General features: G+C 43.0%; 2 protein-coding genes across 7 annotated transcripts in view; one reads left to right on the top strand and one right to left on the bottom strand.

Moving 5' to 3' along the window:
• SMYD4 (SET and MYND domain containing 4) overlaps positions 1-4,439 on the bottom strand; it is a 28,102-nt gene extending 23,663 nt beyond the window's left edge. The window contains exons 1-3 of one of the 5 annotated variants that reach the window (XM_033922441.1): positions 4,204-4,438; positions 2,726-2,840; positions 188-408 (exon numbers count right to left, since the gene is read on the bottom strand). In XM_033922441.1, coding sequence (XP_033778332.1) covers positions 188-324 — 137 coding nt within the window. In that variant the 5' untranslated portion in view covers positions 325-408; positions 2,726-2,840; positions 4,204-4,438. Of the gene's footprint in view, positions 1-187; positions 409-2,725; positions 2,841-4,203 lie in introns of all 5 variants that reach the window. The other 4 variants (XM_033922443.1, XM_033922440.1, XM_033922442.1 and 1 more) reach the window with 4 other exon arrangements.
• Positions 4,440-4,524: 85 nt separating this feature from the next.
• RPA1 (replication protein A1) overlaps positions 4,525-21,853 on the top strand; it is a 72,813-nt gene continuing 55,484 nt past the window's right edge. For both annotated transcript variants that reach the window (XM_033922446.1, XM_033922445.1), the window contains exons 1-4: positions 4,525-4,712; positions 5,135-5,182; positions 18,581-18,659; positions 21,628-21,736. In XM_033922446.1, coding sequence (XP_033778337.1) covers positions 4,677-4,712; positions 5,135-5,182; positions 18,581-18,659; positions 21,628-21,736 — 272 coding nt within the window. In that variant the 5' untranslated portion in view covers positions 4,525-4,676. The remainder of the gene's footprint in view (positions 4,713-5,134; positions 5,183-18,580; positions 18,660-21,627; positions 21,737-21,853) is intronic.

Below are 21,853 nucleotides of genomic sequence, written 5' to 3' on the forward strand. Positions count from 1 at the left end.
TACCTAGTGGTATAAAATCCTAGAAATACAGAACAACGATAGCCTATTCAGCCTGCCCATCCATACCGTTTACTATCCCTCTTCTCCCTTAGAGATTCTATGTACTTGTCCCAAGCTCATCTCCACCACCTTCAGACACATTTTAGCTACAACAGGGTTAGAGAGCAAGATGGGGTCTGTCACTTACTGCAGCTGAATCAAGCAGGCTTGGAAGTTCTGGCTCACATCTGAGGAAGCTGAAAACATTTCTCTGAAGGCTGAGGAAGTAAGAGATTCCCACTTCTGATGGGCATGTGCCCGCCATTCCTGGACGGGGAGCTCCATGTACTGGACACTTTAGATGAAAGGATGGTACAACAGATGCAGGGCCAGTGTCAACTAGAACTCACCATTCTTCGCATGAATTTCCTGAAAAACATGTGCCCATATGCTGTACATGTGATTGACATATATCAGTGAAAGGCTGACAGCACTAAAGTGAAGAATAGTCACGTCGATCACTAAGCCTGTAACATTAGTCAATTTGCACATCTAATATAATAAAGCCCTAAGCGTACATGCGCACTCCCACCTGCGTGTTCCCATTTTCCGTGCACTGTAGGGCACTGCAGGTAGGAGTGCGCATGCGCGAGAATCCCCCGAGGCGGATGTTGGCCGCGGTGGCTGTCGGCGGCTGCAGGCCACAGCGGCAGATAGCTGAAGCCTGGCTGGAGGAGGACGAGGAGGAGCTGTGAGAGCTCCACAGAGGCAGGAGGTGAGGAGATAGAGACAGAGACAGATGGATGAGAAGGACAGAGGGGCTACTAGGGGGACCAGGAGAGATGGTAGGGGATAGGGAGAGATAGACTTCAGGGAGTGTGGAGGGGGCAGGAGAGAGAGATGGTCTTGGGGAAGGACAGAGGGGGACAGGAAAGGGAAAGATGGCAAAAGAGGTGAAACAGGGTCAGAGAGAGATGGTAGAGGGTGTGAAAGGGGTAGAAGGTGTGAAAGGGGGAAAGGGAGAGATGGAAATGGTAGGACCACTGCTGCTTTGGGGCACTGAGGGAGGAAAGGTTGGTACATAAGGACTGCTGCCGCCGCCTCGGGTAAGTAAAGACCTTGTCAGGAGGGCCAAAAGAGTACAAAGGAAATGGTGAAAGGTGAGGTGGTGGGACTGGGATCAGTGGGAGGCAAGGTCTGGGCATGATAGAGGCGGGCATGGGTGGGGTCAGAGTCAGGGTCAGGGTATAGGTGGGGCTATTCTAGCACCCGTTACTGTAACAAATGTAACGGGCTAAAACACTAGTCTTTCATAAACACTCAATTTCTTTTTTTTAAGTTTGAGAGATCATGAACAATGAAGACAACTCAACAAAAGCCCCTCCCTTACCCTTTACTTAGAAAACATCTGCAGCAACAGTCTGCTTCAGACCTCTCAGCCCAAGGCTTAAAGGGTCCAATTCAGCAAGACTGGACTCATTCTTCCCCTACAGTTTGCAGGGAGAAGATCAAACTCCATCATGATTCTCAGCTCAGTGAGCCACTTCCTCAAATCTATTTGTTTAACCATTACTATTAGTAGACTTTTATTGAGGCCACCAGGAGTATCCTCTCCCAACTCTCCAGAAACAAAACAAAAAGTGAGGCCCTAGAACCCTGGTATTTTAGACTTCCCTTTCCTCCTTCTTAACACCACTCTAGAAAGGCTTCAGCTTTGGATATCCATATATTACATAGGTCAGATTGTCTTTTCCTCCAACAAGCATTGAATTTGGAGCTATCCATAGCAAAGAATTGAGAAGGAGTCAAGTAAAAACCCTCAAACTGTAACTAAATTACCAATAAAGTTATTACAGTAATGACTTCTAAACCCCCAGGGCAATTAGGGGCCAAGCTTCACCAGATGCCCTGAACCCTTCCCACACCTCTCTTGATGAAAGGGCTTCTCATTCAAAGGCTTATAGAACTCACTCAAAAGCTTAAATAATTTGGCTAAGCAGCCTCTTATTTATTTATTTTAAAAATTTCTATCCCGCTTATCAACTAAGCGGGTAACTGTGTTAAACAGCCAGACATGAAAAATCACTTTCTCCATGTTAATAGAAGCCCTATTTGTCGCCCTTTGCATTTCTGACTTAACAGCAACATCCCTCAGCTGAGAGGGTGGTAAAAAAATAATTTACAGTTGAGTATGCAGAAGACAGAAATTTTGACTCCCTCATCTATTGATCTTGGTATGATTTCATGCCTTTTTCAGGATTTACAGGTAGTCACAGAATTCTTTTTTTTTTTTAACTTTTACCCTGAATTTGGAATCCCAAGTGAACTATGTACTGTAGTCTAGGCAGCTTGGTTAAATTTACAAATGGTGCATCTGTTGCGTTCTTATTTGGATGTGCAAGATTTATGTATGGTTGTTATTGGCTAGATTAGAATGGTGCTTATTGGCTAGATTATTGCAACACTATTTAAGTAGGGCTTCTTCAGTTTGTTTTCAAAAAACGCGAGTACAGAATATTGCTGTTTATATGATAACATATGGGAAACTTTGGGAGAGGGCTACCTCTGAAAGGTCACTTCTACACTCCTGCAACTACTATTTCCACAGCACTAATAGACATATGCAGAGCTGTACTTAAAATATATAAGAGACAGTCCATGCTCAGTCTTTTATGTGTATTGCATTGGTTACCTATAAAGTTTTGTATACCATTTAAATTCTGTCATTAGATTTTCAGTGGCATACCTGGCTTGGTTGCAACCCGGGATGGAGCAACTCCTCCTCCAGGCAGCAGGGGTGTGTTTGGAGCAGTCACGCGGCTGTAGTCTGTGTGCACGCAGCTATTGGCTCTGCCAGTCCCCTGCACCAGAATAGGAAGTTGAAATTGAAGGGGGCGGAAACCTGTGGATTGTTCCCCCTTAGCTTCTTCATGCAACTTCTTACTGGCTGCACTACCTCGCCCTTGGTGTGGCACTGTTGATTTTTAAGGCTTTGCAAGGGATAAGACCCACATTACTTGAGGATATAAGTTCAAAATCAGGACTGGTTATAAAGTCTCCAGTTTGGAATTGGGTAACTTGGCATTATTGCACAACCCACTCCTATTTAATAGTCACATTATACTGCTCAGTACAAGTAGGATTGCATAGCTAGCCCAGGCACTTCAGCAAGGATCTGTGTTCAATTCATGGGTCAGGTGTTCTACTGTAGCTCTTTAAACAGTGGTCTATAATTTAAAGAGTATATAGATCTACAATGGATGCAAATGTTTTTTTACTAAATTATTTTAAGGAGCTGTAGTTCCATTTATATGACGTTCCTATCTTGGACCAGCCTTTCCACCTAGAGGCTGAAATTTCTGATTTACCCAAATTACTTTCGAGCCAGAAAGAGGACAGAGACCAGCAATGGACTAAGTTAGACACCAAAACACACATACAGTACCTGTTGGAGGAAGGATACAACTCAGCTTTGGCAAAAAAGAAGGGAACAAAGGTCAAAATAATTGGGTTCTCTGTCATTAATTTGCAGTGAGTTTTCTGTAGTTTTTACAAGTTACATCTGTGCTAAAGAGTAACTTATACTGGTCTTCATGCTCGCTACCAAGTCTCAAATTGATACTAAACTGAACTTTTTAATTGTTAACATAAGAACATAAGAAATGCCTCCGCTGGGTCAGACCTGAGGTCCATCGCGCCCAGCAGTCCGCTCACGTGGCGGCCCATTAGGTCCAGGACCTGTGCAGTAATCTTTTATCTATACCCCTCTATCCCCTTTTCCAGCAGGAAATTGTCCAATCCTTTCTTAAACCCCAGTACCGTTCGCTGCCCTATAACGTCCTCTGGAAGCGCATTCCAGGTGTCCACCACACGTTGGGTAAAGAAGAACTTCCTAGCATTCGTTTTGAATCTGTCCCCTTTCAACTTTTCCGAATGCCCTCTTGTTTTTTTATGTTCTGAAAGTTTGAAGAATCTGTCCTTCTCTACTCTCTCTATGCCCTTCATGATCTTGTAAGTCTCTATCATATCCCCTCTAAGTCTTCTCTTCTCCAGGGAAAAGAGACCCAGTTTCTCCAATCTCTCAGCATATGAAAGGCTTTCCATCCCCTTTATCAGTCGTGTCGCTCTCCTCTGAACTCTCTCGAGTAACACCATAACAAAAAACCCCCTTCGAATTTGTCTGTGACCAAATTCTCTCCTGCCAAAATACTCCGTTAGACTTACGTGTATTGGTTACTGCAGCTACGATTTCACCTCCTGCAATTCGTTACATCGAGAGTGCTACTGCTCATCTCCTTCCAAAACACAGGACTTTTGCTCCGTTTACATTCACCGAAAACGCAATCGGCTCCCTATCCGTTTTGAACAGACGGGGCGTGCATTTAGTTCCTACTGATCTTCACCTTTCCCTCCCAAGTGATAACCAGCGTGCAACACTAACAAACCGGAACGCAAACGAGCGCGAGAAACCATCATCACAGCACTTTCCGTACACGTTACGTGTTCACGTACGCGATTCCAGGAACTGGCGTCGACCGCGCGGTGACGTCAGGCGGGAGTTCGTGTGCCTTAGTTTTGGCGCCAGCTGGTTAAGAGGATCGGGGTCGGCTGTAAAGCTTGTAATAACGTTCCTTGCAGTTATAAGTGTTTAAGGGGAAACGGTGGTGGGTTTTTCCCCCCCCGGTTGTGTATTCAGGATGGCGGTACCGCGGTTATCGGAAGGTGCCATTGCGGTGAGTGCTGTCCTGAAAAGCCTCTGTTTACCTATGGGCCATTATAATAGTGTAGCTGGTGGGACGCGGCCTTTGCTTGTGCCCCTGTTTTCCTGTTGGTACAGACTGAGTAGTTACTTGCTACTACTTTGGGTTTCTGTCAGGTATTCGTGACCTGGATTAGCTACTGTGGAAACAGAATACTGGGCTAGACGGACCGTTGGTCTGAACCAGTATGGCTGTTCTTATTTTAGAATCGGTAGAGGGTGAAGTGGGCACTGAAGGCTTTGACTTAAACCTGTTAAGTATGGCAGATTTTAATAAGGCATGCTAGTAGTGTTTTTAGGATTAAATGTGCTTGTAGGTTGAATAATGTGATTTTGTAGTTACCTCAATTTCCTTTAAAGATTATTAAATGCAGTTATCCTTACGTTCTTTTACAGAGTATGTTGTTAGGAGAAACTGCTTCAAAACCTGTCCTGCAGGTTATTGTAAGTATTTAAATGATTTGCCATACAAGTTGATTAAATTTTGAACTTTGTACATGTTGCTATAAATAAACTTTTTTTTTCTTTTTTACTGCAAATACTTTTCAGTAGTGGCTCAAGGCAAGTTACATTCAGATAGTCTAAGATTCGGCCACTGAGGGCTTACAGGGCAGTAACTTGGTTTACCGGTCTAACAATGTTCAGATGTTTTCTGCATGGTTATTAACACATTACATTATTGGCTTCTATTCCACCCTAACCTTTCAGTACTAAGTGGATTACAATAAGAAATATCTGACCATTTCCAGAGAATTACATTTTAAACCTAGTATAGGGACAGGAATTGGGACTTGTATACTGCCTTTTTGTAGTTTTACAACCACATTCAAAGCAGTTTACATATAGATACTTAAGAAGAATCCATTACCTTAGACCACATTACAATGCAGGAAAAAAATGATGCTCATACAACTAGATCTTTCCGCTGCATTCGACTTGGTGGACCATAACATTCTACTACAAATCCTGGATACAATAGATATCACAGATAAAGTATACACATGGTTTGAAGGATTCCTTAAATCAAGAACCTATAGAGTAAAATCAGACAAACAAAAATCTGAATCTTGGTCAAACCCCTGCGGAGTTCCCCAAGGATCCCCTCTATCCCCGACTCTCTTCAATTTCTATACAGCCTCCCTCAGCTCTCACTTGGACAAACAAGGCATAACCTCCAACACCTATGCCGATGACATTACCATTCTCATACCCTTCGATCAACCTGAACTCTCCATGACGAACACAATATACCAAACACTAAAATCAATAGCAACCTGGATGAAAGATCACAAACTGAAACTGAACCCAGATAAAATGAAATTCATCCTCCTAGAAAACAACAAAATACCAACCATAACCATCATTGAAATCAACGCAATCAACTACCCCATACAAACCACCCTAAAACTGCTAGGAATAACTATCGATAGATGCTGCATCATGCAACTGCAAATCAATAAAACAATACAAAAGTCATGCTTAGTCATGAGAAACTTAAGACAAGTTCGGAAATTCTTCAAGAAAACTCAATTCCAGCTTATAGTTCAGTCCTTAATACTAGGCCTACTTGACTACTGTAATATCCTCTACCTCCCATGCCCTACAACCATAACAAAACAACTACAAACTATCCAAAACACAGCACTAAGACTCATCTACTCATTAAAGAAACATGATCACATTACAGAAGCATATCTCCAATCGCACTGGCTTCCAATCCCAGCAAGAATACAATTTAAATTCTACTGCCTACTATTTAAGACTTTATACTAAGACAGTCTAAACTACCTGAATAACCGCCTCATCCACAACACCGCAACCAGACATAGGAAAACTCACACCCCATTCTCATACCCCTCAATTAAGGAGGTCAAACGAAAAAAACTATATGATGGCTTTCTGGCCACTCAAGCAGCCAAACTAGACAACCAAATCGCCAATCTACTGACGGCATCCCTTGACTACAAGACGTTTAGAAAAGAAATAAAGACCATACTCTTCAAGAAAACTCTGAAAAAAGAAATAATACCGCAAGTCTCAAACTCCACCTCTCACTAAAGCCAACTACCCCAAACAAATAACCTTACCCATTTCTTACTCTTTTTGAAAATGACCAATTTTTTTTTTTTTTTGTAAGTTCTTGTTGTAATACATCTTGGATAATTCTTTTGTAATTCGCCTTGAACTGCAAGGTAATGGCGGAATAGAAATCCCTAATGTAATGTAATGTAATTTAAATTCACATTATTGCAATCATTGAGCACCCAGCAACCATGCAAAAAAAAAAAAAATTTCTTACGTGTTTAGCCTGGGAGCCTTGTGGGTCAGTCTTATGAAGGTTGCTGGATCTTGCTCCCTTTGTATGAAGGCATGCCTTCAGCCTTGGCCATCACTGATCTATGGACTTGTGAATGACGCTCTGCTTCAGCTCAGCCCAAACAGATGAGGCACTGTTTAAGATCTTTGATGTTGGATATGGTTGTCTGGTAGACGCATTCCTGTATCAGCCCCCAGATTTGTTAGTCAACTGGGTTTAGGTCTGGTGAATTAACAAGCCAAAAGTCTGGATCAATGAAATCTGGGGGCCTCCTGATGTAGCAGTTCTACAGTGTCCTTTGCCTGATGTATTGGGGCATTATTCAACAGCTTCTGCGTCAAGACGATGTTCCCAATAGTATGTGCTATTGATCTAATCCCAGGATCAATGAAGAACAGATTTGTGAATACGAGTTTCAAGATTATGACAGTGACCATGACTGATTGGCTGAAGGTTGGGCGTGTCCGTAGTAGGCGTTTACACACGCAGGCACATTATCTGTACTTGAGCCTCAGCAATACCACTTAAAGTTCACTTTAAGCTTTACGTGTTCAGTCTTCACTGGCTTCCATTTAATTATTTAATAACTTTTAACCCAATTCTCAATAAATATTATAGGCTACTTAGCTTGTGGTTTTATTAAAACTTTTAAAAAAACTTGGGGGTGTGGCTTTGAGGCGTACAAAAATGGCTGTGTAATTGAAGAACTCCGCAAAGTCAGGCTAATTAATGTGGTATTAGTTGGGGAAAATTGTTGAGAGTTACTTCAGATAAGTTATATTTGATAAAGAAATGGCTTCGGGTAAACAGAATAAAAATTCTTCTGCAGGAGTTGGTTCAGGTAGTGTTAAAAGGTCGAAGTTATAGTCCACATCACCTCTGCTGGTTCCGTTGCCATCGGAAGAAGTGGACAACAAAGATCTTATGAGAGAGATACAGAAAATAAAAGACATTGTTTTAGATAACTCAAAAAATATAAATTAAGTTAAAACAGAAGTGGTATGTTTGACAAAGAGACTGGATGTAGTGGATATGAAAGTGGATCATTTGGAGAAGCGAGTGGAAAAAACAGAGGCAGTGTGAAGATGGAGTTCAAATGGATGGATTATACATGGATCTGTGAGCAATTGGGATCTTGTCTGTGAAAGTTCTGTTTATTTTTCCTTGTTTCAAGATGTTTAAGTTACTACATGGATATGATTTGAATTCTTAATCTGGATGTTCATGGAGTTATTTGCCGATCTGGTATGGAGGTTTTCGTCCAGATTTGACTTATACCTGCGATGTGTTGGAGAAAGATTGGTATGGTGTAAAAAACATTACAGGAGTGAGTGCTTGTATGATACGGCCTAACCTCTGAAATGCACCATACATTTGGAATTTGGAAGATTTGGAAAGGTGACTTGGACACTCATTATAACAAGAAATTTGTTTTTCAGGTAGAAGATTATTAGAATTTTTCATGGTGTGCTGAGCCTTGGATCAGTTCTACTTAGCTGTTTCTTATATGTTATACTTTGGTGGGCAGGTTTGACTTAAATATGAGTCTTTATAAATGTGTATGGAATGGTTAGGAAGGTTTTTCAGAGGTTTTATTAACTCTTGACTATAAGACTTTGTTGAGAGGAAATTGCATTTTGTTTATAATTTGATTTATGATGGAGTCTTCAGAATGTATGTAAAGTTGATTTTTCTTTTTGGAGTTAAGATTTAAGTATAATGGGTTTTATTGAGGTTTGTCATTGATGAGGATTGTAAAGCTGGGTAATGGATGGGTATTGCAAAGGTTAAAATAATTTTTTGCCTGAATTATTTGAGATTTATTTTCTGTCAGGATATAAAGTTGATTTAATGAGACAATTAATATAATTTGGTTGTTATTTTCTTTTTCTTTGTTTCTGCATTAGTAATTATTCTTCCATTAGGGAAAGAAAGGTAAGAAATGGTAAAAAAAAAAAAAAGTAAATAGGATGTGAGAATATATTTAAAAGATTTTCTTCTTTCTATGTGACTCTCTTTTTGTTATTAAAGTTTATGTTAATTATTAGAATTATTTTTGATCTAGCCTGAAGGGAGTTTATTTTTTGCTTAGCCTGTATGTGCATTTTGAAGTTTGCATTTATAGTAGGGGTGGGATGGGTGGGGGTGGGGGAAGGGGATATTGGGAGGGGTTGGGGTAGGGGGTTATTTAGATTATTGGTTTGGGGAAAAGGATTATAGATTACTGTTATGGTGGATATTTATAGATATTGTATTTAATCTTTATAATGGGTTTTAAAATTCTTTCATTAAACGTTAATGGCCTCAACCATCCGATTAAAAGGAAAAAGGTGTTGTTATATCTTAAGCAACAGAATGCGGATGTTTGCTTTCTGCAAGAGACACATCTGTCTGGTGAAGAATCTAAAAAATTAACTGACAATTGGGTGAAACATTGTTTTTTTTGCACCTGCGACAAGGAAAAAAGCTGGGATAGCAATACTAATTAATAAAAAATGTTCTGCAATATTTAATTTGATAGCTGCAGATCCTTTAGGTAGATGGTTGCATGTTGACATGAGCATGGGCAATACTACTGTAGCACTTTTTAATGTATAAGCCCCTAATTTGAATCAAATTGAGTTATTTAAATCTTTGCAACAACTAGTATTACCACTGGCTACTACCAATTTAGTAGTAGCAGGGGATTTTAATGCTGTTATGGATCATTTAATGGATAAAAATCCTAGTAGAATTGTGAAATCTTTAGGTCTAGATAATTTTGTACAATCTTGTAATTTGAAAGATAGTAACATAGTAACATAGTAACATAGTGGATGACGGCAGATAAAGACCCGAATGGTCCATCCAGTCTGCCCAACCTGATTCAATTTAAAATTTTTTTTTTTTTTTTTCTTCTTAGCTATTTCTGGGCGAGAATCCAAAGCTTTACCCGGTACTGTGCTTGGGTTCCAACTGCCGAAATCTCTGTTAAGACTTACTCCAGCCCATCTACACCCTCCCAGCCATTGAAGCCCTCCCCTGCCCATCCTCCTCCAAACGGCCATACACAGACACAGACCGTACAAGTCTGCCCAGTAACTGGCCTAGTTCAATCTTTAATATTATTTTCTGATTCTAAATCTTCTGTGTTCATCCCACGCTTCTTTGAACTCAGTCACAGTTTTACTCTCCACCACCTCTCTCGGGAGCGCATTCCAGGCATCCACCACCCTCTCCGTAAAGTAGAATTTCCTAACATTGCCCCTGAATCTACCACCCCTCAACCTCAAATTATGTCCTCTGGTTTTACCATTTTCCTTTCTCTGGAAAAGATTTTGTTCTACGTTAATACCCTTTAAGTATTTGAACGTCTGAATCATATCTCCCCTGTCTCTCCTTTCCTCTAGGGTATACATATTCAGGGCTTCCAGTCTCTCCTCATATGTCTTCTGGTGCAAGCCTCCTATCATTTTCGTCGCCCTCCTCTGGACCGCCTCAAGTCTTCTTACGTCTTTCGCCAGATACGGTCTCCAAAACTGAACACAATACTCCAAGTGGGGCCTCACCAATGACCTGTACAGGGGCATCAACACCTTCTTTCTTCTACTGACTACGCCTCTCTTTATACAGCCCAGAATCCTTCTGGCAGCAGCCACTGCCTTGTCACACTGTTTTTTCGCCTTTAGATCTTCGGACACTATCACCCCAAGGTCCCTCTCCCCGTCCGTGCATATCAGCTTCTCTCCTCCCAGCATATACGGTTCCTTCCTATTATTAATCCCCAAATGCATTACTCTGCATTTCTTTGCATTGAATTTTAGTTGCCAGGCATTAGACCATTCCTCTAACTTTTGCAGATCCTTTTTCATATTTTCCACTCCCTCTTCGGTGTCTACTCTGTTACAAATCTTGGTATCATCTGCAAAAAGGCACACTTTTCCTTCTAACCCTTCAGCAATGTCACTTACATACATATTGAACAGGATTGGCCCCAGCACCGAACCCTGAGGGACTCCACTAGTCACCTTTCCTTCCTTCGAGCGACTTCCATTAACCACCACCCTCTGGCATCTGTCCGACAGCCAGTTTCTGACCCAGTTCACCACTTTGGGTCCTAACTTCAGCCCTTCAAGTTTGTTCAACAGCCTCCTATGAGGAACTGTATCAAAGGCTTTGCTGAAATCCAAATAAATTACATCTAGCATATGTCCTCGATCCAGCTCTCTGGTCACCCAATCAAAAAATTCAATCAGGTTCGTTTGGCACGATTTACCTTTTGTAAAGCCATGTTGCCTCGGATCCTGTAACCCATTAGATTCAAGGAAATACACTATCCTTTCTTTCAGCAACACTTCCATTATTTTTCCAACAACTGAAGTGAGGCTCACCGGCCTGTAGTTTCCTGCTTCATCCCTGTGACCACTTTTATGAATAGGGACCACATCCGCTCTCCTCCAATCCCCAGGAATCACTCCCGTCTCCAGAGATTTGTTGAACAAGTCTTTAATAGGACTCGCCAGAACCTCTCTGAGTTCCCTTAGTATCCTGGGATGGATCCCGTCTGGTCCCATCGCTTTGTCCACCTTCAGTTTTTCAAGTTGCTCATAAACACCCTCCTCCGTGAACGGCGCAGAATCTACTCCATTTTCTCGTGTAACTTTGCCGGACAATCTCGGTCCTTCTCCAGGATTTTCTTCTGTGAACACAGAACAGAAGTATTTGTTTAGCACATTTGCTTTCTCCTCATCACTCTCCACATATTTGTTCCCAGCATCTTTTAGCCTAGCAATTCCATTTTTTATCTTCCTCCTTTCACTAATATATCTGAAAAAATTTTTATCTCCCTTTTTTACATTTTTAGCCATTTGTTCTTCCGCCTGTGCCTTCGCCAAACGTATCTCTCTCTTGGCTTCTTTCAGTTTCACCCTGTAGTCTTTTCTGCTCTCCTCTTCTTGGGTATTTTTATATTTCATGAACGCCAACTCTTTCGCCTTTATTTTCTCAGCCACTAGGTTGGAGAACCATATCGGCTTCCTTTTTCTTTTGTTTTTATTGATTTTCTTCACATAAAGGTCCGTAGCCATTTTTATCACTCCTTTCAGCTTAGACCACTGTCTTTCCACTTCTCTTATGTCCTCCCATCCTAACAGCTCTTTCTTCAGGTACTTTCCCATTGCATTAAAGTCCGTACGTTTGAAATCTAGGACTTTAAGTATCGTGCGGCCGCTCTCCACTTTAGCCGTTATATCAAACCAAACCGTTTGATGATCACTACTACCCAGGTGAGCACCCACTCGAACATTAGAGATACTCTCTCCATTTGTGAGGACCAGATCCAATATCGCTTTTTCCCTTGTGGGTTCCGTCACCATTTGTCTGAGCAGAGCCTCTTGAAAGGCATCCACAATCTCCCTACTTCTTTCCGATTCCGCAGACGGAACATTCCAGTCCGCATCCGGCAGGTTGAAATCTCCCAACAGCAGAACCTCCTCTTTCCTTCCAAACTTTTGGATATCCACAATCAGATCCTTATCAATTTGCTGCGATTGAGTCGGAGGTCTGTAGACTACACCCACGTAGATAGAAGTTCCATCTTCTCTTTTTAGAGCAATCCATATCGCTTCTTCCTCTCCCCAGGTCCCTTGCATTTCAGTCGCTTGGATATTGATCTTTACATAGAGAGCTACTCCTCGGTCGCTTGGATATTGATCTTTACATAGAGAGCTACTCCTCCACCTTTATGACCATCTCTGTCCTTCCTAAAAAGATTATATCCCGGTATGTTTGCATCCCATCCATGTGATTCACTGAACCATGTCTCTGTGATAGCAACAATATCTAGATCTGCCTCTAATATCAGGGCTTGCAGATCATGAACTTTGTTGCTTAGACTGCGAGCATTTGTGGTCATCGCTTTCCAGCTATTTTTCGTATGGATTTTTGTGTCGTTTCACTTTCTGTTGCAATACTAAGAAATGAGTTGCTGATATTGCTTATGTTGCAGCCTTTACTACTATCACATCTTTTCTTTTGCCGGGGGTGGTCTCTATAATTGTCCTTCGTACATACACCACCCCCACCTTCTAGTTTAAATGCCTGGAAAAATATTGTCTAAATTTCTCTGCAAGGTTTCTTTTTCCTGCTGTAGTAATATGTAGCCCATCAGTGCAATATAGCTTCTTGTCCTTCCATGTATTTCCCCATCCTCCTATGTACCTGAAGCCTTCTTGATATTTGGCGTATACTTCATTTTAATGATCGGAAATTTTCATTTTGTTCACATGTTCATAAATCTTTTTCTAGAATCTAATATAATAAAACCCTAAGCCGCGCATGTGCACTCCCACCTGCGTGCGTCCATTTTCCGTGAGATGTAGGGCACCGCAGGTAGGAGTGCGCATGCGCACAAACCTCTCTCTGGCTGGCAGAGAATCTGTACACGGGACTCCCTGCTCTTCAGCTCCTCCAGACAGTGGCAGACCAAACAGGATCTGATCGCCGAACCCAAGGTAATGTTCTGACCGAAGTTAGTTTTAAGTTTTAAGCCGCGGCGGCGGCTCCTCTCACGAGCTGCACCTGCGTTGGAGAAGGCTTCTGACGCAGGCAGGGATCGTGAGAGAAGCCGCTGCCGCGGCTTACAACTTAAAACTAACTTTGGTCAGAACTAAAGATCGTCGGCGTCGAACCCGAACCCCCGTTCAGCCTCCCATCCGACCCTACCTTCAGCTCCCTTAGTCTCTTGCTGCCGCTCCTCTTCTTTTCCCGCCCCGCGGTCCTGACAAACGTCCTGACTCCAGCAGGGGCCGCAGCACTCTAAACACGCTGCTTCGCGGCCTGCTACTGCCCTGATTTGCTCTGCCCGACACGGCAGAGCAAATCAGGCCAGTAGAAGGCCGCAAAGCAGCGTGTTTAGAATGCTGCGGCCCCTGCTGAAGTCAGGACATTTGTCGGGACCGCGGGAAGAGGGCGGCAAGGGACTAAGGGAGCCGGCCACACCGCGGGATGGGAGGGAAAGGGGGCTGCTTTGGGGGAGGGTTGTGCTGGGAGACAGACAGCTTTGCTTGGGGGGGGGGAAGACAGAAAGGGGGACCACGGAGAGACAGTCAGGGAGGAACTGTTATATTACATGATATATATGATTGGTTGGGTGGGATGGGGATAAAACTCATTTTTAGAAATTGTTCTAGAATTTCAAGTGATGTGACATTTTAATTGTGAAAATTTTATGTACACTTGTTGTTAAATATAAAATGAATAAAGATTAAAAAAAACCCCAAACTTTTGAACTTTTAAGTGGTGTTGCAGAGGCACGAGTATGGATAATGTATCTGCATGTGTAAAACTATTGTTTATATATGCATGATTATTAGTAGTACAAGTTTTATTATCCTATAAGAAAAGTGTTAGCTGATACTAAGGAAATTCATAGTAGGTGTTTGGCATTAACCTCATGCTTCAATGTTGTTGAAGGCATGAACAGGCGACCATTTTGTGTGTTTGCTCGGATCTTGCTTAGCAGCACATAAAGGCCATTTTTCCCCCCCTTTTCTTTCTGTAGGAACTCTTTCAACAATCGCAGTACCAAGTTCTTTATCAGTATTCGGTCTTCTGCAGTGAAAACCATTTTGATACAGAGACTGTTTACAAACTTTCATCCGCTTCTGTGCATATTCCATAGCAACAATTCATTTTCACAAGATAGTGTTGTGGTGCGGTGGGAAATATTTATAACATTTGGCATCAGTTTTGTTCAGGACACGACACACTAAATTTCATAAGAATCGGTTAAGTTCTTTGGAAGATAGGACAAAAATCATTTTGGTGTGTTTTTTTTCTTGTTCACAATGTGTATATATGTGTGTGTGTATCTATCTATCTTCTATCTATCTATCTATCTATATATCACAAGATTTTTGGGCCAAAAAATGAGGGTTTAGGCATATATTCGGTCCTTCGCTACCTGCACCTCTCCTGGACCTATTGCAGGCCTCCACAGGGCCTGCTGCAAGACCCGGTGGGCTGGGACATGAGGGATCCCGCCCCCCCACCCCTGATTTCCTGTCCCAGCCGAATCCGAAACTCCCTGCGCACCCCCATGCACCCCCAACTTCTCAGTGGCCTTGCGGTGGATGGGACATGAGGAATTCCTTCTGCATCATGTGCCTGCCGAAATTAACAACCACACTTCCCTCCCACCTCCCCCATGTACCTTTCGGGTCCCTGGTAGCCAGCCGGTGCACAGAGCAGGAGTTATCTTTCTGCTCGTCCGAGGACGCAGGCTGATTGGTTGCTGTGAGTTCTCGCACAGGAGGCAGAACTGATTCCTCCTGTCCCATCCACTGTGAGGCTGCGATTCATGCCATTTACAGTGGATGGCTCTCTGAGGATCATCTGTGTTCCACGAGCTATGCAGCATGTGGGGGGAGGGGCAGGAGCCTCTGGTCTCTCGGGGGGGTGTTAATGCCCAGTTGGTCAAAGGGCCTGACTTTGTAAAAGGAGCCATTAGTTTGTCAGGACTCCATCAATAATTTGAAATGAGCATACATACATTATAAGCTGCCTTGATCTTTGTTTATAAAAACACCTTTGTGTATTTGTTTTTATTTAAAACAAAATCACTATCGTGTTTCCCCGAAAATAAGACAGCGTCTTATGTTAATTTTGAGTCCAAAAAAATGCACTAGGGCTTATTTTCAGGGGATGTCTTATTTTTTTTCATGTACAATGATCATCTCTCCCTTCCTCTCCTCTACCCCAATCCTTTTTCCTTTCTCTACCCCACATGTGCAGCATTTTTCCTCCCCTCTCACCCATCCCCTTGTGCCTTCCCTCTGCAGCATCTTTATATCCCTTCCTCCCTCCCATCCATCCCCTACCCCCTGTGAAGTAGAACCCTTGAGCAGCATCTTTCAATCCCTCCCTCCCATCGTGCAGCAGAACCATTGCATAGCATCTTTCTATCGCTCCCTCACATCCTCCCACGCAGCAGAACCACGCAGACCCTCCCACCGCGAGACCTGACCGACATACCTCTCTCCAAACAGCAGCATTGACAGCACTCTAAATAGGCTGATTCGCGGCCTTCTCCCGCTGGGACCTTCCCTGGTCCGCTTTGCTGATGACATCATCAGTGATGCGGCAGAGGGTAGGACCCGGTGGGAAAAGACTGCGAAACAGCTGTCGATGCTGCTGTTTGGAGGGAGGTATGTCGGTTTCTCGGCGATGCAGCAGAGGGTAGGATTCGGTGGGAGAAGACCGCGAAACAGCACGGGGACATTTGGGAGGTGCTTCGGGGGCAATCTAACTAGGGCTTATTTTCGGGATAGGTCTTATTTTCAGGGAAACACGGTAGTTGGTCAATGACAGGTGCTTACTTTTAAACAAATAATTGTCACTTAATAGTTGAATTTCACCCATTAGCATATAACGTCCACCAGTGATAAATATTCTTGGAGTCTTCATGTTTTCTGCGACAATATTTAAAATCTTCTAGCTTATGTGATTGTTGTATCCAATGAGGGATTAGTGAGGTTGATCCGTGTTCAATAATCTGGATTTTAACTGGTCAGACAGTTTTTCCTATATAAATTCTTTGATGGAGGCAAAGCACTATGAGCATTGCCACTAGTTTAACAATTAGTAATCCTAAATTTAAACTAGAATTAAAATTGTGGATGGATAAACTTTTGGCATGCCAAAGTATGCTAGCATGTCTGATCACTTTATTCTAGAGGTAGTGAGAAGAGGCTATATTTTGGAGTTTTCCCACAATTTTGCACATGCATTTATAGCCTTTTGGCTGGTGTATGACATGGCAAAAGCTGTGATGGTGGCCACCTTGGAAAGACTGCAGACCTTAAGGGCAGTGACTTCTGTGCCCAGAGATGAGTACAGAAAAGGATATTACTCCATTTAGTTTGTAGTGCTGAAGAAAGATTCATTTTGGTCTATCTTGGATTTGAAAGGGATAAACCATGCCCTTCATATTCCTCACATCAGATGATACCGCACATTGTCATTTCAATAGTGCATAGTGGAGAGTTCCTTATGGGTTTGGATCTCAATTTGTACCTTCTTATTCCCTCCCCCCCTGTTTTTTGGTTTGGGCATTTTTTAAATATTTCTTTGCCTATCTTTTTGTTACTCCATCATTTTTCTTCTGCCCATTTGCACCAAACCTTTGATTTCAGTGGGTATCGCCTTCCCTGGAAGTTTTAAATTCCCTGATTCAGGGCAAATGTTTGGCATTTGATTCATTCACAATCAATTATTTACTAAAATTAATACAGTACTTATATTCTGCTCATTAGTATTTTAGTCCAAGGTAGATCATAAAATAATATAAATTAAGCATTCTGATGATTAATTATAAAGAACTTCTGAAATAGGAAGGTCTTTTAAGGCTTTTGATTATTTCTCATTTTGCAGAGAATTAAAGGGTTGCAAAGATGTGCCACTTGATATCCAAACAAAGATTTAAGCTTTTTTATTCTTTTTTTTTTTTTTTGATTTACCATCTTTAACTTCTGGAAAATTTTAAGGTCAAATGGTGATTGGATCATAAAACCCTATTAGTCAAAGAAGGGAAAATGAGTGAACTTGCATAAGATGACGCTAGACCAGGAGTGGGGAACCTCTGTTCTCGAGGGCTGCAACCTAGTCAGGTTTTGAGGATTTTTCCCTGTGAATATACTTGAGATCTATCTGCATACATGGAGACATGCTTGCTACTAGATCTTGTGAATATTCATTAAGGAAATCTTGAAAATCCTGATAGGGTTGAAGCCCTCAAAAGCTGAGGCTGCTCACTCCTATACTAGACCAAGTAATATTTATTTCTCAGTTTTGTGGATACAACAATTTTGTTTCTTTCTATGTATTTTTCATTATGGTGGGTTTTTAAAGGTCTGTTTAATAAAATCATTGTACCTAGCTATCATTTTACTAAGCAATTTTTACTCTGCCTTGTTTGGTGTTTGTGCTCATTCCTCTCCTTGTATTTCCATATTTTGTGAACAAAAGGTGTAGTGCCTGTCCTATATTTGTGAGGCAGATATTTAGTTAACTTTTGATAAAATTAACTAGCCAACTTTATCCAGATATTCTGCCCAAATTTGTTTTGGCTCACTATCTGCTCTAAAGTTAACTTAACAAAATTTGAGTTTAACTTTTAGGTCTGCTATTTTGAATGGTTTGGGTAACTGACCGACCAATGCTATGTATCAGCATTGATCAACCAAAGTTATACTATGCCCTGGGAATGCCCTTAGTATTTCCTGGTTTTCACCAGGCAGTAGTTTACAAGGGCAAAAGGTAACCAGAGAGTTTGAGTCAGGGGTTGAATTTTAAATTTCAGGATTAGCTTTGCTGGTTTCAAAAGTTTGTATTTGAACATAGTCATGATAATAGCAAGCTGAATCGCAAGTAGCCAACGTTGTCTTTAAAATATAGATACTGGTTTTTCTTTAAGCATTCTGCAGTGATCTGATAAATAGCACCAGTATGTTCTGATAAAACCTTTAAGAATCCTTTTCTTTTCCTAGAATATCCGTTCCATTTCTACAGGGAATGGCCCCCCACGTTACCGCTTACTGATGAGTGATGGTCTGAACACTCTTTCCTGTAAGTATGTAGGAGTGATACAGTCACCACTAGGGTATGGTAGTATAGGGACATTCAAATAAAAAATTTATATTGTGCACTCTGGATTTTTATTACTTATTCACATCTCATAATACACTAATCTGAGTTCAGACTAGTGAAAAAATGTATTTACAAAAATATATTCTGTAATGTCCCTTCCGGATTCTGTATGCGTGGAGAGGCATAATAAAAAATCCCGTCTAAGTCCCCTATTGGCCTAAGGCCCTAAACGTTGAAAGTAGAAGCAGGGAAACTGTCCATTATAAAAAAAACGTCCAAAAGGAGGTTATTTTTTATTTTTTTGATAATGGTCTGCCTCTACGTTCAGCTGTTTAAACGCCCAGACCACCACTACGTCTAAACTTATACCATATAATCAACCTAAAAAAAGCCTAAGTCCCAAACGCCCAAAATAAGGGCTTTTAGGCGAAGGAGGAGCCAGTCCTTCGCCTAAAAGCTGGATTCTGTAACCGGTGTCTGTCAAAAACAACACCAGTTACAGAATCCAAACCCCCCCCCCCCCCACAATGATCTGGGCCGGAGGGAGCCCAAGCTCTTCTGCCCCGTCGAACCGCGACCTCCCTTCCGACAACAATCGGGGCAAGAGGGAGCCCAAGCCCTCTTGCCCCGGCGAGCTGCAATCCCCCCAACAACGATCGGGGCAAGAGGAAGCCCAAGCCTTCCTGCCCCGTCGAACCACAACTCCCCCCCCCCCCCCCGCCGACATCAAGCCAGGAGGGAGCCCAAGCCCTCCTGGCTCCTCTGATTACAATCGGGCCAGGATGGAGGCAAGCCCTCCTGGCCATGCGACCCCCCCCCAACCTACAAGATCTGGCAGGAGGGAGCATAACCCTTCGTGCCCAGGCGACCACCCTATCCCCCACCCCCACTAAGATCCGGGCAGAAGGGATCCCAGGCCCTCCTGCCCTGACGCAAACCCCCCACGACCGCCCACCCTGAACCCCCGATTGGTCCGCCGAAAACCTTCCCCCAACCCGGCCCATGTGCCTAAGGCCCTGCTCACAGAGGGGCCTAAGGCTACTGGGCCTATTCTAGTTGGCCCAGGCGCCTCAGGCCCCACCTGTGGGCGGGGTTTGAGCCGCCTGGGCCAATCAGGCCCTAAGGCCAGCCATTCATGGGATGGCTGGCCTGCTGGATGGATGGGCTTGGCACCCATCTGTCCAGCCATTGATTTTCAGGTATGGGGGTGGGGTCGCGGGGTCGGCAGGGGGGGGTCTTGCGGGTCGGCGGTTTGGGGGAGGTTTTCGGCTGGCTAATTGGGGGTTCGGGTGGGGGGGTGGTCATGGGGGGTTGTGTCGGGGCAGGAGGGCCTGGGATCCCTCCTGCCCGGATCTTAGTGGGGGTGGTCGCCTGGGCAGGAGGGGTTGGGTTCCCTCCTGCCCGATCTTGTAGGGGGGGTCACATGGCCAGGAGGGCTTGGGCTCTCTCCTTGCCTGATGTCGGCTGGGGGGGGGTCGCGTGGCCAGGAGGTCTTGGGCTCCCTCCTGGCTCAATGTCGGCGGGGGGGGGGGGGAGGGGGGTGTCGCAGCTTGCCAGGGCAAGAGGGCTTGGGCTCCCTCTTGCCCCAATTGTTGTCGGTGGGGCCAGGAGGGCTTGGGCTCTCCTGGCCCGATCGGATAGGGGGGAGGGTTGGATTGCTGCAGGAGAGATCGGTCATCTTTCCTGCTGCTTTAGCAATCCCAAGTGCTTCAGGGGAGAGGGGAGATGAGGCATCTCTCCTGCCTCGATGGTTGCGGTGGGGGGTGGGCAGGTTGTCGGGCTGCTGAGCTGATTGTGCCAGCCGCCATCAGCTCAGTGGCCCCTTTTTCGGCACTTATACCTGTTTTAACTTGGTCTAAGTCAAAACATATAAGTGCCGACTAGGCAACCTACCTAAACTTTTGGTTATACCTGCTGTACGCCTAGGTGTAGGTCGGCCCACCTCCTGCCCTTTTCCCTCCTCTAAAAATGCCTCTTTTTGCTCTATGCGTTTAGAGGCAGGGGAAAGGCCTAAGCTGGTTTTAGATACGTCTAAAACCAGATTTGATTATGGGTACTTAGACGATCAGGCTTTTTGATCGTCCAAGTACCCATTTAGGCCACTTTTTAGACTTTTTCTTTTTTTTTTTATTATGAGCCCCTTAGAATTTTGATTAGTGTTTCATCAAATTTTAATAAACTTGAAACTTGACTGTAGCTCTCAGTCTAAGGGGGAGGAGCATATGCTCAGAAAAGTGTTGCATTTCTGCAACTCCCAGATTGTGGGCAATGATTGAACACCTAGCATATTGAATCCTACAGGGACTAACAGAAGATTATCAAAGGTAAAAACTTAATCTTCCATTAGAACTACAACGTGCTTTTAATATCCATTTCTTATCACAAACCTGCTTCTCAAGCTATGTTATTTTTCTGAAATTACTCAATCTTTGCTAGGATTACAATATAATTCACAACTGCACATTATATACCAGAACAATTGTCAATGATAATGCAAAATGTAACCGGCCTTGAACTTCATTTAAGGAGGATTTGGCGGGCTAGAAGTCCACATATAACATCTTGTTCTTCTGGTTTTCAAGAAGAGCAAGATGTCATTGTTCCTTTCTCAAATTGTAGATACCACTTTTCAGGATACTTTCCAAGCTGTTCTGTAACGATATCAGTCTAGGTCTGTGCCGTGACTACTTTGCTGTTTTGTTTCACTGTGTCCTTTCTTTTATTCTTTTTGACCTTTCTAATCATTTGGCACTTTGACACTTGATAGCCTCCTTGCCATTTGTAGCATTTGCAGACTGTGGCCTGGTCTAGTTCTATTAATTTCTTCTTGATAATTTTGATGTTTTCTGTGAACTGCTCTGGTTTATAACCTGTGTCAGAACTCTTAAAAATGAAATAAAAGGGGTAGACAACAAAATCATAATGATTAGTTATTTTGTTTTTACAGCTTTCATGTTGGCTACCCAGCTAAACTCAGTAGTTGAAGAAGAACGCTTGAAAGCCAACTGCATTTGTCAACTGAATCGCTCAATCGTGAACACACTGAAGGATGGAAGGTATTCTTTTTCACAGATGCCTATAGCTAGTGATAGGATGAAACACTTTTCCAGCACAGGGAGTATAAGTATGCTGCTAACCTATATACCAGAAACATGACCTTTTGTGCCTTTTAA

The sequence above is a fragment of the Geotrypetes seraphini genome, chromosome 15 (assembly GCF_902459505.1).
Source record: "Geotrypetes seraphini chromosome 15, aGeoSer1.1, whole genome shotgun sequence".
Taxonomy (NCBI): Eukaryota; Metazoa; Chordata; class Amphibia; order Gymnophiona; family Dermophiidae; genus Geotrypetes; species Geotrypetes seraphini.